The 19,340-nt window shown below is 41.7% G+C and overlaps 1 protein-coding gene across 2 annotated transcripts in view; it reads left to right on the top strand.

The window, feature by feature from the left end:
• The window catches only part of kpnb3 (karyopherin (importin) beta 3), a 72,217-nt gene that overhangs the window by 30,015 nt on the left and 22,862 nt on the right, over nt 1-19,340 (top strand). For both annotated transcript variants that reach the window (XM_068034257.1, XM_068034258.1), the window contains exons 7-15: nt 1,056-1,178; nt 2,416-2,536; nt 4,277-4,364; nt 11,471-11,577; nt 14,462-14,586; nt 15,004-15,093; nt 15,404-15,577; nt 17,597-17,815; nt 17,900-17,983. In XM_068034257.1, the coding sequence (XP_067890358.1) occupies nt 1,056-1,178; nt 2,416-2,536; nt 4,277-4,364; nt 11,471-11,577; nt 14,462-14,586; nt 15,004-15,093; nt 15,404-15,577; nt 17,597-17,815; nt 17,900-17,983 (1,131 nt within the window). The remainder of the gene's footprint in view (nt 1-1,055; nt 1,179-2,415; nt 2,537-4,276; nt 4,365-11,470; nt 11,578-14,461; nt 14,587-15,003; nt 15,094-15,403; nt 15,578-17,596; nt 17,816-17,899; nt 17,984-19,340) is intronic.

The following is a 19,340-nucleotide window of genomic DNA, read 5'->3' as shown; positions in this document are numbered from 1 at the left end:
CTAAATAAATAACCAAAGTGTTTGATGGTGAGCAGTGTTTGTTGTGTAACTTGGCAACTCGCTACCGCAAGGGATAGTTGAGGGTTTGATAGAGAAGATGTTTTCAATTGTGGGGGAATCCAAAACTAGAGATCATAAATAGTCACTAATAAATCCAAAGGGAATTCAGGAGAAACTTCTTTACCCAGAGAGGGATGAGAATGTGAAACTCGCTACCACAGGGAGTGGTTGTGGCAAATAGCAAAGATCTGCATTTAAGGGGAAGCTAGATTAAAAACATGAGGGAGAAAGGAATAGAAGGTCATGTTGAATGGGTTTAATGAAGAGGAATGTGATGAGGCTAGCGTGTAGTATAAACACCAACATAGACCTGTTGGGACCGAATAGCCTGTTTCTATGCTGTAAAATTCTATATAATTGTTGCAGTGAAGTCATATATTGCTTGTGAATTTTTAGTAAAAGTGGAAGTTTTTGAGTAGGTATGAATGATTGTTTAACATTGTGGGTAGCAGCATGTTATAGACAACAACTTATTTATATAACACACTTAACATGGTAAAGTGTCCCAGGGTGCTTCACAGGTGAGTTATCAGACAAAATTTGACACTGGTCACAAGGAAATAGTGGGTAGGTGACCAAAAGCTTGGTCAAAGAGGTAAGGGTCCAAGAGAATCATAAAGGAGCAGAGAGAGGAGGAGAGGTTTAAAAAGAGAATTCCAGAGCTTTGGGCTTAAGCAACTGAAGGCACGGCCACCAATGGAGGGGCAAAGGAAATTGGGGATGTGCAAGAGGCCAGAATTGGTGAAACACAGTTCTTCAGCTGTACAATTAAACCATTTAAATGTCTTTGTGAGATACTGATAGCAGGTTGTGGCCATCAGATAAGCAAGGAAGATCTCAATGTTGGATTGTGTTTCGGCTTTGAGTTTTTGGTTCTAGTGATTTTCATGAGCTACAAGTCTCTTAAAATGTTTCGAAGTATTTCGTTGACCTCAAAAGACTTTGGTTAGTACTGCAGTATTCCTTCATTTCTCATCTTATGTCCTGTGATTTAGGCTGTCAATGACTCCTGTTATCAAAATGATGATTCTGTGCTGAAATCATTGGTGGAGCTTGCGGATACAGCACCAAAATATTTACGTCCTCATCTCGAGCCCACCTTAACATTAAGCCTCAAGGTAAGCCTTGCCTGGATTTATGTTTATTTTCCTGTTTAAGTGTTAATGTAAGTTACTGTTTAAATGTATTCTAGCTTGACGTGGTGTAGTAGTTTGGATTTGATCTCGATTAAAGTCAAATTTAAGATCAAAATTCAGCTAGTAGCTATTTATTTGACCACTTATTTCCGTATAAAGAATTTCATAAAATTATATAGTACAAAAAGAGGAAATTCCTCCCACCATAGCTGTGTGTTGGCTCTTTGGAGAGCTATCCAATTCATTGTACTCCCCTGCTCTTTCTCAATCGCCCTGCAAATGTCTCCTTATGTGTATATATCTCTAATTGGAGGCTAACTTTCAGCTTTGTATTGATAACATCTCCACGGATACTGCCTGACCTACTGAGTATTTCCAGCACTTTCTGTTTTTATTTCAGACTTCCAGCATCTGCAGTATTTCGCTTTTGTTATTGCATTGTATTGTATGTCCTGAAATGAAAAAAAATTCTTGAGGGTTTTATTTTTTAGAAATAAATATGCAAACCGCACTCACTTATGGTTGTTGTATTGGTCTAAATATCTCTCAGATTATTCCATGCTTTTTTTCTGTTCGTTCCTGGGATGTGGGCATCGTTGGCAAGGCCAGAATTTATTGCCCGTCCCTAATTGCCCCTTAAGGTGGTGATGAGCCACCTTCTTGAACCATTGCAGTCCATGTAGTGTAGGTACTCCCACAGTGCTGTTCGGGAGGGAGTTCCAGGATTTTGACCAGGGACAATGGAGGAATGGCCAATATATTTCCAAGACAGGATGGTGTGTTACTTGGAGGGGAACTCGCAGGTGCTGGTGTTCTCGTGCACTTTGTGTTCGAGGTCATGGGTTTGGAGGGTTATGTCAAAGGATATATAAGCACTGTGTAGTATTTGTTAAAAAATTAATGAGTGAGTCCATTCCCTGACACTATTACACTTATTATAGAATAGTTCTGATCCCAGTGGGTGAGAGTGTGGTGTTGAATCTGAAGGAGGCGTAATTGCCCTGTAGCGTGTGGGAGTAGGGAAAGGGTTGAGAGATGATTGGTCTCTGCAGCATATTAACTTTATCAGTGTGCATCATTTGGTTTCTGGTTGGATTTTTAAATAGTCCAGAATTGGTTGAGTGGTTATACATAATAGATTATTATATCTGCTTGCTATATCACCTTTGAAAATGGTGCTGAGTTATTGATGGTAATTTGTCCCCATTTTAATCTACAGCTCTGTGCAGACACTGGACTGCAAAACATGCAGCGTCAGCTGGCACTGGAAGTGATAGTGACTTTGTCTGAGACAGCCTCTGCCATGCTGAGAAAACACAGCAATATTGTATCACAAGCTAGTAAGTAACAGTGCTACTTGAAATTTCATAACTCCTCTCGAATGAGTTTCATGCATTTACCATATCCTGTACCTAGCAATATCAAGAAGTTGTGACATGGAAACAGGCCATTCAGCCCAACCAGTCCATGACAGCATTTATGCTCTACACAAGATAATAGTCCCAATCACGTTTACCTATCATGTTCCCATTTCGTTCAACCGCCTATCAAGTCTGATGTTGAAGATTGATATTGTTTCTGCTTCAGACTCTAACCCTGGAAGTGAATTCCAGAGCATCAAAACACTACAGAAAGAAGTTTCTCCTGCCCTCGGTTCTAAATCTCTTGCTTATAATCTTGTATCAATGGTCCCTTGTTCTTGACCCCTCAATGACTGGAAACACTCTGCTTCTCTCTCTCTCTCTCTCTCTCTCTCTAACCTCCTGCAGCTCTACAACCCTCCAAGATCCCTGCGCTCCTCCAATTCTGGCCTCTTGTATATCCTTGCTTTCCTTCACTCCACCATTAGTGGCAGTGCCTTCAGCTGCCTAGGCTCTAAGCTCTGGAATTCCCTTTCTAACCCTCTCCGCCTCCCTACTTCTCTCTCTGCCTATAAGACGCTCCTTAAAACCTATCTCTTTGACCAAGATTTTGGTCACCTATTCCTAGTACCTTCTTACATGGTTCAGTGTTGAATTTTGTTTGATAAAGATCCTGTGGTGTGTTGGGATGTTTTAGCACATTAAAGGTGCTAGATAATTAGAAGTTAAGTATGCTAGCTCAGATCTCTTTCTCAATGTAGATTTTGATAGTAATATCTTTAGTTGACGCACACGACTGAATGTTCTCACTAACTTGTGGCATCCTTGATGTAGCTCGTTATCTGTGAGTCAAAGCTGTAGACTCCCAATTACTGTAGTATGACATGAAACAGATGGGTGTCCCAGTTCCAATACAATTTTTAACAATGATGGTGGAACCCTGGTGTATCAGTTATGCAGCACAGGGTTCTACAGAGGAGTAAAACAGTAGAAAGTCTGGATTTTTTTTTTTTTTTTACACCTTTTGCGATGAAAGCTTTCATCCTGCAATAACTAAGGAAAAATTACTTCAAAAATAGGCTTTAGATATTTTGGAGTGAATGTTGACACCACAGTGTCAGCCTCCATACTCGTGACCAAAACTACAGCAGTCTTCTATGCACAGCAGGAATGTTTCTCTAGCAAAGTGCAGTCAGTGGAGGATAGTTGCGTCATGCAAGTTATGTGCATCAAATCAATCCCAGTCACTTACTGCAGTGCCAGCGTGCGATTGACATGCGAATTGTCTGATCTGCAGGATTTGTTCTGTCATCTTTGAAAGAGAGTTTTTATCCCTGTCAGGGGAGTGGCCAACTAAGACAACTGACAAATCCATTTGCACTTTAAAGAAGTCAAAAAAACTGCCTTTTGGTGCTACAGCCTTAACTAAAACTAAGATTGCTTAGTGCTTAAAAACTTTTCACAATGCTAATGCATGGAAGTTGTGGACCTGGCAAAGCAAACAAATTCATTGCCTAATGGATAACCTATCAGTATATACTTGGGAAGAAAATTGATCTGGTTAAAGTGAACCATTGATATGGTGTTAGGGGTGGGTATGTAGTAAATAAAATGGTACAATCTCATTGTTTTTGTGTGCGGGCGGTGGCTATAATACTAAAGTTGCATTTTACTTAACATTAACATATATATTTTTTTCATTAAATTATCTTTATTCAGTTCCACAGATGCTAACAATGATGGTGGATTTAGAGAATGATGAAAACTGGTCAAATTCGGATGAACTTGAAGACGATGACTTTGACAGGTAATTCACATTCAATAATGTTACGACCCATCAGGACAAAGCCCCCAATCAAAATATATGATTTTGATTGCGGTGGGAGCAACGCACTGTCAATTCAGTCCCCTCGCTCCACAGGTTGCATCATATTACTTTAAGCTTTCCAAATCGAAGAAAGCGGCAGCTGAATTGAAGTAATCCAGTGACCCCCGAATGAGGCAAACCAAACTAAGTATCTTTAGAAATCAACAAATTTGCTATTTATTTTTTTAAAAACTTAAACACTTTTAAGATAAACCAATATCTAAAGACATAACTTATTTAAAAATCTAACTCCTGCATTTGCATACATATACTCTGTTTTAAATTAGCTGACTGATAAATAGGGAAAAAAAAGTCTTCTCAGATTACGTTCCTGATGAATGGTCTTCTAATACAACACAGTCAAGGTTCACTTGTAGACTTGCAAGGCCTGATGAAACCGAAGATCCTTCCAAAGATAGGAATTCAGCAGTTCAGTTCAGCAGTTGTAGTATGAAACTCTTCTTTTCTCCAGCGATGACAACAGCAGATCAATAATTTGTTGTGAAAGAATAAAAACCTTTTTTTTCCTTATTTATTTAAGGAATTAATTTGACTTAAAACTTTTTAGAAGTTTGAGAGAGAAACTATACAGGGTTTAAATTGACTTGGAGAGCGCTCCTTCTTCCTTTGCGTGCTGGAACAGTCTGTCAACTGACCAAACCAGTTTTTTGCCAGCCAGTTTTCAAAGTTCAAAACAGATGCATTGAATCTCTATTCTCTCGCTCTGTATGGTTGTTGCCTGGCAACCAGAATGCACTTTGGCTCAAAGTCTCCGGAGTTTTCTGCCTTAAAGATGTACTAATCTTTTACAGCCTTAAAGGCACACTGCAATATTTCCCGAGGAGAGAGAAAAAAGCACAGGACCGTGACGATAAAAATTAGCTTTTTATGGAAGGGCATAGGGGTTCAAATCAAATGAGCACCAAAATATCTGTATTGCAATTTGGGCATGTTTCTTGTCTAATTTATCTTTAACAGTAGCATCATAAAATTAATGATTTGCACAGGGTAGTTTTGGGTTGCATTAGAGTGTTAAAGTGGAAGTTTGGTGACTGAGGATAATTAAGGGTTAATTTTATCTTGAGTCTAGTCTGTCTTTTATTTAGCAGATTAACTTAACAGTTACTGTTTGGGTTGGAGAAGGTGAGTTTTAGACTAGCTTTAAACAGAGTTCACTTGGGCTCTGCTTGCAGCTGCACCTTGTTAATTCGAGATTTGGCTTAAACCAGTTTTCAGGCTAGAGTCAGTCAGTATAAAAGTGGGCCATCTTACAGTGCTGACCTTGTTTGCACTGGAGTGCTGACTTGGGTTGCATTAGAGTGTTAAAGTGGAAGTTTGGTGACTGAGGAAGTTCGCTGAGGAGGGAGCGAGGAGCTCCTTTCATTTCCTACTTGTCCTCAGTGAGGGGAGCCGAGAGTTTCCAAAGAGCACAGCTGACTGGTGAGTAAGTCCTGGTGGGTATTTTTCAAAGTGGGTTGAATTGTAACTCATTGTTTTAGCAAGACTTAGTTGTTTTTTTAAAATTATAATCTTCTAAAGTTTTAAATTTAAAGGGTTTAGTCATGGCAGGAGAGCTTGAAGCCGTTGTTTGCTCCTCTTGCTGCATATGGGAATCTGGGAACATTTCCAGTCCCCGGGATCAGCATGTGTGCTTGAAGTGTGTCCAGCTGCCGCTCCTGGAAGCTCGGGTTTCAGAGCTAGAACGGCGGCTGGAAACACTGTGGAGCATCTGCAAGTCTGAGAGCATTGTGGACAGCACGTAGAGACAGGTGGTCACACCGCAGCTGAAAGGACTTGAAGGAAGGGAATGGGTGACCACCAGGCAGTCCAAGAGAATCAGGCAGGTAGTTCAGGAGTCCCCTGGGGTCCCGCTTGCAAATTGGTGTTCCATTTTGGAGGCTGATGAGGCTGGTTGCTCCAGGGAGTGCGGACAGAGCCAAGCTTCTGGCACCACAAGCAGCCTGTCTGCACAGGAAGGGGGAAAGAGAGGAAGAGCAATAGTAATAGGGGATTCTATAGTCAGGGGAACAGATAGGCGCTACTGTGGCCGTCAACGTGACTCCAGGATGATGTGTTGCCTCCCTGGTGCCAGGGTCCGGGATGTCACTGAACGGCTGCAGGGCATCCTGAAAGGGGAGGGTGATAAGGCAGAGGTCATGGCACATGTTGGTACCAATGACATAGGTAGAAAGAGGGATGAGGTCTTGCATCAAGAATTCAGGGAGTTAGGCAGTAGACTAAAAAGCAGGACCTCTCTGGTTGTAATCTCTGGATTACTCCCAGTGCCACGTGCTAGAGAGTATAGAAATAGGAGAATAGTACAGATGAATGCGTGGCTTAAGAGTTGGTGCAGGAGGGAGGGTTTTAGATTCCTGGACCACTGGGACTGTTTCTGGGAAAGGTGGGACCTGTAGAAGCGGGACGGTCTACATCTGAACCAGAGGGGGACTAACATCCTTGCTGGTGGGTTTGTTCGTGCTGTTGGGAGGAGTTTAAACTAATTTGACAGGGGGAGGGGATGCAGACTCCTAGCAGAATAGGGACACAGCTCAAAACTGGAAAGCGAACAAGTCTGAGAAAATACAGCGGAAGTAAGTTTCAAGGGAGTAAGACCAGGATGGAAGGCCTCTACTTTAATGCCAGGAGTATTGCAGGTAAAACGGATGAGTTAAGGGCAATGATTGACACGTGGAATTGTGATATATTAGCCATCACGGAGACATGGTTGAGGGAGGGGCAGGATTGGCAGCTCAATATCCTGGGATATAGAATCTTCAGGCGAGACAGAGGAGGGGGTAAAAGAGGAGGGGGCATTGCAATATTAGTTAAGGAGTCACTAAGGAGAGATGATATCTTGGAGGGGGCATCAAATGAAGCTTTATGGGTAGAGTTTAGGAATAAAAAAGGGACAGCCACATTGCTAGGTGTTTATTATAGACCCCCAGATAGTCAGTGGGAAATTGAGCAAATATGTGCGCAATTTGCAGAGGTGTGTAAAAATAATAAATAATAGGGTAATTATATTAGGTGATTTCAACTTTCCCAACATTAATTGGGATAGTCATCGTGTTAAGGGCTTAGATGGAGCGGAGTTCTTAAAATGTATACAGGAGAACTTTTTAGCTCAATATGTAGAGGATCCAACAAGGGAGGGTGCAGTGCTGGACCTAATTCTGGGAATGAAGCCGGACAGGGGGTTGATGTGTTGGTGGGGGAGGATTTTGGTGATAGCGACCACAACATGGTACAATTTAAGCTTGTTATGGAGAAAGAAATAGACAAGTTGCAAAAAAAGGTTTTGGCTTGGGGTGGAGCGAATTTTAGTAAAATAAGGCAGGATCTGGCCAGGGTAGACTGGAAAGAGTTACTTGTCAGGAAATCTACAGAAGAGCAATGGGGGGGGCATTCAAAAAGGAAATGGGGAGGGTACAGGCCCAACATGTTCCCTCCAGGGTAATAGGTAGGAGCAACAAGCCCAGAGAACCATGGATGACCAGAAACATTCAGGGTACGATGAGAAGTAAAAGAGAGGCTTTTAGCAAATAGAAGGAGACGAAATCAATGGAAGCATTAGTGGAGTACAGAAAGTGTAGGATGGAGCTTAAGAAAGCAATTAGGAGAGCAAAGAGGGGATATGAGAAAGCTCTGGCTGGTAAAAGTAGGGCAAATCCCAAGATATTCTGTAAGTATATCAATGGGAAGAGGATAACCAGGGAAAGAGTAGGACCCATTAGGGTCCAAGGGGGAAATTTGTGGGTGGAGCCAGAGGACATTGGTAGGGTGTTGAACGAATACTTCACATCTGTCTTCACCCAAGAGAAAGAGGATGCAGATATGGAACTTAGAGAGAGAGAGAGAGACTGAGGTTCTTGAGCAAATTGTCATAGGGAGTGACAAGGTATTGGAGGTTTTGGAAGGCTTAAAAGTGGACAGATCTCCAGGGTCGGACGATTTGTGTCCCAGGATGCTATGGGAGGCGAGGGTGGAGATTGCAGGGGCTCTGACCCTAATTTTTCATTCCTCTCTGGCCACGGGGGAGGTGCCAGAAGACTGGAGAACAGCTAATGTGGTCCCACTATTTAAGAAAGGCTGTAGAGATAAGCCAGGGAACTACAGACCAGTGAGTCTCACGTCAGTGGTAGGGAAACTATTGGAGAAAATTCTGAAGGAGAGAATCTATCACCACTTGGAGAGGCAAAATTTGATTAGGAATAGTCAGCATGGCTTTGTCAGAGGGAGGTCATGCCGAACAAATTTGATTGAATTTGAGCATGTGACCAGGTGTGTAGATGAGGGTAGTGCAGTTGATGTAGTTTACATGAATTTCAGCAAAGCTTTTGACAAGGTCCCACATGGGAGACTTATCAAGAAAGCAAATGCACGTGGGATACAGGGTAACTTGATAAGGTGGATTCAAAATTGGCTTTGCTGTAGGAGACAGGGAGTGATGACAGACGGCTGTTTTAGTGACTGGAAGCCAGTGTCCAGTGGCGTACCACAGGGATCTGTGCTGGGTCCCCTATTGTTTGTCATTTATATAAACGACATAGATGACTATGTCGGGGGTAGGATCAGTAAGTTCGCGGATGACACAAAGATTGGCCGAGTGGTTAACAGTGAGGTGGAGTGTCTTCAGTTACAGGAAGATATAGACGGGATGGTCAAATGGGCAGAAAAGTGGCAGATGGAATTTAACGCTGAAAAGTGTGAAGTGATACACTTTGGAAGGAGTAATGTGACGTGGAAGTATTCAATGAATGGCCTGACACTGGGAAGTTCCAAGGAACAAGGGGACCTTGGCGTGTTTGTCCATAGATCTCTGAAGGCAGAAGGGCAGGTTAATAGGGTGGTGAAAAAGGCATATGGGACACTTGCCTTTATCAATCGAGGCATAGATTACAAAAGCAGGGAGGTCATGTTGGAGTTGTAAAGAACTTTGGTAAGGCCACAGCTGGAGTACTGTGTGCAATTCTGGTAGCCACATTATAGGAAGGATGTGATTGCATTGGTGCAGAGGAGATTCACCAGGATGTTGCCTGGGATGGAACATTTAAGCTATGAAGAGAGGTTGGATAGGCTTGGGTTGTTTTCACTGGAGCAGAGAAGACTGAGGGGTGACCTGATCGAGGTGTACAAGATTGAGGGGCATGGACAGGGTGGATAGGGAGAAGCTGTTCCCCTTAGTTGAAGGGTCAGTTACGAGGGGTCACAAGTTTAAGGTGAGGGGCGGGAGGTTTAAGGGGGATTTGAGGAAGAACATTTTTACCCAGAGGGTGGTGACGGTCTGGAATGCCTTGCCTCGGAGCGTGGTAGAGGCAGGTTGCCTCATATCCTTTAAAAAGTACCAGGATGAGCACTTGGCACGTCATAACATTCAAGGCTATGGGCCAAGTGCTGGCAAATGGGGTTAGGTAGACAGGTCAGGTGTTTTAATGTATCGGTGCAGACTCGATGGGCCGAAGGGCCTCTTCACTGTATTCTGTGATTCTGAGACTTTTAATTAAAAATAAAGTACTAAGATTGATTCTTTTGTGTGACTAATATAATCCTTTCCTGTGACCAGATAACTGGATTCCACTGCAGTGAATGTATTCCACAGGAAAGAGTTATCCCTTGAGAGAGAAGAGCAAAATCTATTGATATATTGTGCTTGATGTCAGGATAGCTGACTATATTGCAAAACAGTGCTATTACCAATGGACAAGATCACCGAATTTAATTAAAAACAGAAAATGCTGGAAATACTCTGAAGGTCTGGCAGCATCTGTGGAGAGAGCAGAGTTAACGTTTCAGGTCTGAGACCTTTCATCAGACCTCTCCACCGTTTCTGCCAGACCGGCTGAGTATTTCTAGCATTTTCTGTTTTAATTTCAGATTTCCAGCATCTGCAGTATTTTGCTTTTATTACACCAACTTTAATTTTTGTTCTTCTGAACAGTTATGTTCTGTTGTTCTTAAAAGGAATTCTTTCCCCTCTGAAGTTATACACCCTATGGTGAATAAGCAGGGTAGGATGTCTGCTCCCAGGTCTGTTACTGTTGCTGATAACATCCTGGCAACCAGTCAAGAAGGAATCTAGATAAACCAATTGGACTTCACCAACCCCACCTCATAAACTCAGTTACAATCTGTGTCCCACATCTTTATCTGCATGCTTTATTTACTTGAATTGTATCTGAGCTCATTTATCATGGGTAAATCCGCCATGGTTTACAAGAGCTTAGAAGTTGTCAGGGAGACATTTTGGAATAATTTTGCACTTGAGCTCCCAGCCTCCCATTTACTATCCTATATCCAAAACTCTGCTCCCTGTATCCTAATTCTCACGAAGTCCCGTTCACCCCCTTGTGGTCACTGACCTACATTGGCTTCCAGTGCAACAGGGTCTCCGTTCTGAAATTTTCATTCTTATTTTCAAATCTCTCCGTGGTCTCGCGCATCCATCTCTCTGAAACTTCCTCCATCCGTTCAACCCTACCAGATCTCTGCGCTTGTCCAATTCTGGTCTCTTGTATGTCTTTGATTTTAATCATTACACCATTGGTGGCTGTGCCTTCAGCTGCCCTGGGCCCAAAGCTCTGGAATTCCCTCCTGAAACCTCTCCATCTCTCTCCTTTTTAAGATGTTCCTTAAAACCTACCTCTTAGACCAAGCTTCCAGTCATCTGTCCTAATATTTCCTTATGTGGCTCACTGTCAAATATTGTTTGGTACCATTCATATGAAGTAACTTGGAATATTTTTACTTCAGTAAAGGTGCTGTATAATTGCAAGTTATTGCTAATTAAGTAAAATGTCCCTGTAAAAATTGGAATAAAATTAAAACTCTTATAATTCAAAAATACAAATTAGAACTTCAGTTGGATTTATGAAGTATACTTGCTAATGAGGCTAAGAATGCATATTTGATTTTGGGTTTAAAAAGGTTAACGTGATCTTCCATTTGACTTCAGCCAGTTGCTGCCATTCAAAGTTCTTTTTAATTAAGGTTGAACTGAATTTTTAACAGCTTTGCTAGTGACTTGCATTCTCTTTGTTTTCACCTAGCAATGCTGTTGCTGGTGAAAGCGCCCTGGACAGGATAGCCTGTGGCCTTGGTGGTAAAGTTGTGCTTCCGCTGATAAAAGAACACATTATGCAGATGTTACAAAACTGTGAGTATGGTACATTCAGTGAGTTATCTATTTTGGTTAAATCAGTTTCTACGAAACGAGAGTAGGGCCTCATTAAGGCTAATCTCAGATTTTCTTTAGTTAAAGTCGTAATGAACTTCACAAATTGACAAGCTGCTTTCCCATTGAGGCAGTGAGCGTTACTGGGCAAGTGACTGTCGTTCACGTTCTTGCACCTCTTGTAAGTTGGTTTCAAAGCTATATAGAGCAATTGCCTACACACCTCTTAGCAATGATGCAATGGAACCTGGGAGAGTAAAGAAAGGCAACATTTCTGTAACACCGTTAAGGAAACTTTACTGATATTTTTTGTTGAGGTACCTGAGGTCCTTTGTGATCTCAACATATAAAACTGTGAATGTTGGTGTGCCATAATGCTAGATTCTGGGTGACCCTCCGTATTCGTGTCAGTTTGAAATCTCTTATCGTTATGCATCTGAGATTGAGGGAATTAAGTAGAATGCACTATACCAGCTTGTATACAGCTGTCAATATTTTGGCTCTAGTGTGTCGATTATACCAGATATACATGCATTAATTGAGTAGTGTTAATTGATGAATTTCATTTAAGTTACTTTAATTGATCTAAGAGAATCCGGCCACCTGATCTGTTTGATATATTGATTTTGTTTGGAGGTAGTTAGCACAGTTTTATAAAAAAAAAAGCTAGTTGGCTATTTATATTTAGCTCCTATAATTAGTAACTGAAACACCAGCTGATTACAGTATACCTAACAACGCAGTCTGCTCACCAGAAAGTAAAACCCATGATCGGGTATAAATAATCATCTTTGTTCCATTGGAGTTTCATGCAAGTCCAAATATCTGTTCCTTTTTTTAAAAAAAAATGTGCTGGAACTATACAGAAGCATCTCTGAAGAGCACAGACAGTTTTGCGTTTTGTGTTTATATCAGAAATGAAAAGTTCTGGTGGCATCTTGAAAGAACGTAAAAAATTAATGCACCAGTGACAGCAGAGACCTATCACCTGTTTGGACAGTGGCACCTTATATTTCTAATTAGCAGAAAATCAGTGTTCTGAAAGCGTACATCAGATGCGTTTGTTATACAAACACTAGTACAGGTAACATTCACTGTATTGAAAATGTCTTCACATGCAAACCTCCTCTGTTATTTTCTTATAGCTCATAGAAAACTGTAGTTACAGCAAGCTAATTTTTTTCCAATCCCATGCGATCTCTTTCAGTCCTGGTTTACCGTACCTCTGAAAATTTGCTGCTGTTCACCTGAACCTTTAAGGGATCTCTCACCCTTCAAATTATTATCCTATTACATTAGCCTCAGTGGTTTCTAATGTTGCGGAAGCTATTTTAACACTCAAATTATCCAGCACCTGGAAAGTCAGTATTGCTGTGGGACGGTTGTTCTACTGGTGATCCTGTTTCCAATTTTGTGCATCTGTGGAATTCAGCTCTTGAGTGAATCATTTATGTGTGCCTTGGAAGACTGGGATATTGCACTTGTCAACAAGTTACCAGCTGTTGTAGTTGATGGCTTAACCTCAGACTGTTTTTTCCATTAATCTAGTTTTGTCAAGGGGACATTCAAAGAACAGCCAACATTAATCCGACAGCCAACATCACTAAAATAGATGATCCCACTGTTTGTGGGACCTTGCTGTGTGCAGATTGGCTTTTGTGTCCACCTATTTTCTTTTTTTTTTCTTTTTAGAGATACAGCACTGAAACAGGCCCTTCGTCCCACCGAGTCTGTGCTGACCATCAACCACCCGTTTATACTAATCGTACATTAATCCCATATTCCTACCACATCCCCACCTTCCCTCAATTCCCCTACCACCTACCTATACTAGGGGCAATTTACAATGGCCAATTTACCTATCAACCTGCAAGTCTTTGGCTGTGGAAGGAAACCGGAGCACCCGGCAGAAACCCACGCAGTCACAGGGAGAACTTGCAAACTCCGCACAGGCAGTACCCAGAATCGAACCCAGATCGCTGGAGCTGTGAGGCTGCGGTGCTAACCACTGCGCCACTGTGCAGCCACTATGTTACATAAGTGACTACATTTAAAAGTACTTCATTGGCGATTCGCTTGCTCTAACACTGGTGGCCATGCTTTCCGCCATATAGGCCCTAAGCTCTGGAATCCCCTCTCTAAACCTCTCCTCTACTCCTTTTAAGATGAGCCTTAAAACCTACTCTTTGACCAAGTTTTTAGTGACATCCTAAAACCTCCTTTTGATTCTGTTTTTCTCCAATTGCGCTTTTGAGTTTCTTAGGATGATTTCTGACAGTGAGTTACTGTAGAGTCATAGAGTTATACAGCGCAGAAACAGGCCCTTCGGCCCATCATGTCCGTGCCGGCCATCAAGCATCTATCTATTCTAATCCCATTTTCTAGCACTTGGCCCGTAGCCTTCTATGCTATGGTGTTTCAAGTGCTCATCTAGATACTTCTTAAATGTTGCGAGGGTTCCTGCCTCTACCACCCCTTCAGGAATGTGGAAACATTTTCTCTATATCTACCCTATCAAACCCCTTCACAATGATAAAAACCTCTATCAGGTCACCCCTTAGCCTTCTCTTTCCTTCAGGAGAGAGTCCTAATTTGTTCAGCCCTTCCTGATAAGTATATCAATGCATTCTTCTCCCCTAAACCTGACCCCAGATCTCTCTTCATGCCGGGTTGTGGTCCGAAACCATATACAAGTCTAGACATCTACACAATGACTGTCAGAAGACCATTTGAGCACAGGAAATATTGCAGTTGTGCCTGTTTTCCTCCTTGCGCGATGTCGATGCACATGAACTTTCTCTAGGTTTCAACTGGGAACCCTGGCTGATTTTCGTATTTTAACACAAGTTGTGATGCTTCCTTGCAGCTGATTGGAAATACAGGCATGCGGGCCTGATGGCGTTGTCTGCGATTGGGGAAGGCTGCCATCAGCAAATGGAGGGGATCCTCAATGAGATTGTGAATTTTGTCTTGCTGTTTCTTCAAGATCCAGTAAGTGAAATAAAATAGAAGTATATTACTTCAATACAAGGGGACAATGAATGTTCTGTCATTGGCCTACACTTGTACATGAAGGATGGCTGTTTGGCTGAGATATCAGTGGATTGTTACTACCTGTGACTCAGTAGATGTCAGCTCTTTCTGGCGAGTAAAGAAATTTGGTTGAGGGAGAATGATGTTGGGAACACCCGGTTGTTCTGAGCTTGGTAAAATGGAAAAATATTGCCATTTGTGATGAGCAATGTTCAATACAGCTGTTAAATTTGTCATACTCTTATTGTTTACTGATGCAATGGTTTTTGCAGTTAACATTGAGTATTCTACAGATTGAAACCTTTGAATTTTTTATGATGGACTTCAGGAATATTGCTGGATTTAAAATATAATATCCTTTTGATTTCATTTTAGCACCCAAGAGTTAGATATGCAGCTTGTAATGCAATAGGCCAGATGGCCACAGACTTTGCACCAACGTTTCAGAGAAAGTTTCATGACAAAGTAAGCATCTTTTGTTTAAATATAAACTTCTGCTTCATCTTTGTAAAGCAATAGTAAGATCCTGTACCTTTACATCAAATCTTAAATGATTTGTGCTAAAATGAACACTGCTGACAATTTAACTGTGTACCTTTTTAGTTTTGTTCAGTTGTTCAACTTTTTAAATTTTGAAGCTATGGTTGAAAATTATAATTGATCTCCATTCTGCCTGACTTTGCTGAGCAGTTTGTAGAATTCCACATGGAGTTGGTGCATAAAGGAAACACAATCAGTTTGACGTTTCAGTATGTGTCTTTTTTGTTTTACACAGGTGATTTCAGCCCTCTTACAAACTATGGAAGATCAGGCTAATCCACGAGTTCAAGCTCATGCTGCTGCTGCTCTCATTAACTTCACTGAAGATTGCCCCAAATCGCTGCTACTCCCATACCTTGATAATCTAGTAAATCACCTGCATGTTATCATGGTAGCTAAATTACAAGAGGTGAGTTATTTCAATACTTCACTATCCATTTTTGGTTAGTCCACTTCAGTTTTTATGCGCTAAATTTTATTGCAAAATAAACCTTTTAAATATTGTCTGACTTATCAGTATGCAATTAAAAGTTTTGAGTCTGTTAATGTTTGTTGAGGTAGGAATAAAGGGGATATTTGATTGACGAGATAGAGTCATAGTTATACAGCACAGAAACAGGCCCTTCGGCCCATCGTGTCTGTGCCAGCCATCAAGCACCGATCTATTCTAATCCCATTTTCCAGCACTTGGCCCGTAGCCTTGTATGCTATGGTGTTTCAAGTGCTCATCTAAATACTACTTAAATGTTGTGAGGGTTACTGCCTCTACCACCCCTTCAGGCAGTGTGTTCCAGATTCCAACCACCCTCTGGGTGAAAAATTCTTTCCTCAAATTCCCTCTAAACCTTCTACCCCTTACCTTAAATCTATGCTCCCCGGTTATTGATCCCTCTGCTAAGGGAAAAAGTTTCTTCCTATCTATCCTATCAATGCCCCTCATAATTTTGTATACCTCAATCAGGTCCCCCCTCAGCCTTCTCTGCTCCAAGGAAAACAACCCGAGCCTATAGTCTCTCTTCATAGCTGAAATGCTCCAGCCCAGGCAACATCCTGGTGAATCTCCTCTGCACCCTCTCCAGTGCAATCACATCCTTCCTATCGTGTGGTGACCAGAACTATACACAGTACTCCAGCTGTGGCCTAACTAACATTTTATACGGCTCCATCATAATCTCCCTGCTCTTATATTCTGTGCCTCGGCTAATAAAGGCAAGTATCCCATGTGCCTTCCTAACCACCTTATCTACCTGTGCTGCTGCCTTCAGTGATCTATGGACAAGTACACCAAAGTCCCTCTGACCCTCTGAACTCCCTAGGGTCCTACCATCCATTGTATATTCCCTTGCCTTGTTAGTCCTCCCAAAATGCATGAATGAGACAAGTGGTCGTCTTCGGGATCAGTACTGGGGCCTCAGCCTTTCTTGTATGAAGGAATAAAGAGTTGTATATCTAAGTTTGTAGTTAGGAGGCTTGGTAAGATATATATAGATGGGAGCTGAAAGTTACAAAGGAACATTGACAGATTAAGTGAGTTTACAAAAGTGTGGCAGATGGAGTTCAATGTGGAGTAATCCAAGAAAGATAAATCAGAATATTTTCTTAATGGCGAGAGACTAGGAACTGCCGAGGACCTAGGGGTTTCAGATGTCAAGATACGAAAATCAATTAAAGAGAGTGCACAAGCACGAAAAGAAGTCAAAAAGGGTAATGGAGTGTTGAGCTTTACCTCGAAGGTTAAATACTGAAGGATGAAAATTATGTTCAGTTGTAGAGACTTGAGCAGATCCCATCTGGAGAACTGCATTCAGTTTTGAGCAAAGCAGCACGGGAGGGATAAATTACCCATTGAAGGGTTACAGTGCAGATTCAGCTGAAACTGGAGCATAAAGGGTTGTGTTATGAGGATAGGGTGCACAAACTTGTATTCCCATGAGTTTAGAAGGGCGAGAGGTGATTTAATTGAGGTAGTCAAAATGATAAAGGGGTTCGATGGGGTAGATAGAAGAAACTATTTCCACTGGTGAGTCAATGCAGAACAAGGGAGCACAACCTTAAAATTAGAGCTGGGCTGTTCATGAGTGCAGTCAGGAAACACTTATTTCCACTTCCCTTTGTGAGAAGGTGTAATTTGTTTTCCCAATAGGCTGGATGCTGGGGTTCAGTTGAAATTTTCACAGCTGTGAATGGCAGATTTTTTATTAAATAAGGGTATCAAGGGATATGGATCAAAGGTGGGTAAATGAAGTTAAGATACCGATCTACCATGACCTAATTGAAAGGCAGACAGTCTTGAGGGGCTGAATGGCCTCCTGATACTATGTGACCAGTGACTTTGAAACGAAAAAGTTTTGTTTGCTCATTCGGTGTTGCCCACATGTATCAAGATTATGGTGAAACTGTACATATTGACATTTTGTTCTCCCTATAGCTCATACAGAAAGGGACTAAGCTGGTATTGGAGCAGGTTGTTACATCCATTGCTTCCGTGGCTGACACTGCAGAGGAGAAATTTGTTCCATATTATGACCTGTTTATGCCATCGTTGAAGCACATTGTGGAAAACGGAGTACAGAAAGAGCTCCGGCTCCTGAGAGGGAAAACCATTGAGTGTATCAGCCTGATAGGCCTTGCTGTTGGTAAAGATAAGGTAACCTCAGTTTATTAAAAGTTTCAAAGCTTTTCCCAGCTCAGCGGTGGCGTTCATTCCATTGACCCCAGTCGTGTTTTGTAGTTTATGCAAGATGCCTCGGATGTGATGCAGTTGCTCCTAAAAACCCAAACTGATTCCAGCGAATTGGAGGACGATGACCCACAGGTATGTCACTTTATTTTGCATTTCCCTGTGACAGTGAGGATTTAGGATCACTCAGTGCTCAGTATCACTCTCTAAGGAATCACTTTCCATTGTAAATTGTGTTGGTACGGTAGGTTTTCCAGTTTCTGCAAAACTGACCCATCTTTTGATTGCTAAAAATCGGTTATCTTAAGTTTGCTGTCTCTTTTTTAAAAAAAAAAGTTCGCATTCTTTCTGAATCTGTGTGTCGAGGATTTCTGCATGCTAATTACTCTCTTTTAAAAAATAAACATTGCTGGCATGTAAACCAGAAGTTAAATGCTCAGACTGTGCTGATCATAGCCAATGGCAGCTTTTGGGGGAGCCAGGGGACTGATTGGATGGGTAGAGAAAGGGTGGGGGGGAGTTGGGGGGGTGGAGGTCAGGCATTTGCCATTCATTAAAGCAGCTAGTGAAGTGTGTGATGTGATCTTGCCTGAGGATGTGGTTGAAGGTGTTTCAGCCTAAGCCAATTCAAAGTTAGCTTGTTTGTAAATGCTTGCATTTGAGCAGCCGATATTTGTGGACCTGAGAGGGTGAAGGAAATTGGGCAGGGAATCGTTGTCGTTTTAAAACACAAAAAAAATTGACCTTGGCAAAATCTGTTTCAGTGATTCTTAGCTTGAGGCTATTGGACCCATTGTATCTCTGCCAACATTTTAAAAGAGCTATCCAATTGGTCCTCCTCTCCCCTTTCCCCATATCCATGAACATTTTTCCTTTTCAAATATTCATCGGTTCCCTTTAGAAAGTTACTACTGAATCCGCTTCTTCAGGCAGCACATTCCGGATCATCGTAACTCACTGAAAAAACAAAAGCTTTCCTCATCTGCCCCTCTGGGTTTTTGCCCATTATCTTGAATCAGTGTCTTCTGGTTACCAACCCTCCTGCTAGTGGAAACTTTCTCCTGATTTACTCTATCAAAACTCCTTGAAGTGTGTTTATTCAAGTGGAAGGGTTCTCTGTTAACGGAACAAAAGAGACAATCACTTAACTACACAGTACTAGATCAGAATGACTGTGTGTGCAATGGTGCTGTTATCTGTCTACTGTAAACTGAGCTCAATAGCAGTACTTCGAGCTGTTTCATATTGTTGGTCTTTTCTATAATGGGAATGGAAAGAAAAAACTTGAATTTTCAACATGATCCCACTTGACGTGGGTACAGTAGCATAGTGATACTGGATTGATATTCCCGAGGCACCCGAACTAATAATCCAGAGATTTGAGTTCAACTCCCACCACAGTAGTTGGGGAATTTAAATTCAGTTACTTGAATAAGAAAGCTAGTATCGGTAATGGTGACTATGAAATGACTGGATTGCCATAAAAACCCAT

This window comes from Heterodontus francisci, chromosome 6 (assembly GCF_036365525.1).
Source record: "Heterodontus francisci isolate sHetFra1 chromosome 6, sHetFra1.hap1, whole genome shotgun sequence".
NCBI lineage: Eukaryota > Metazoa > Chordata > Chondrichthyes > Heterodontiformes > Heterodontidae > Heterodontus > Heterodontus francisci.
This window is presented reverse-complemented; position numbering and strand designations above follow the sequence as displayed.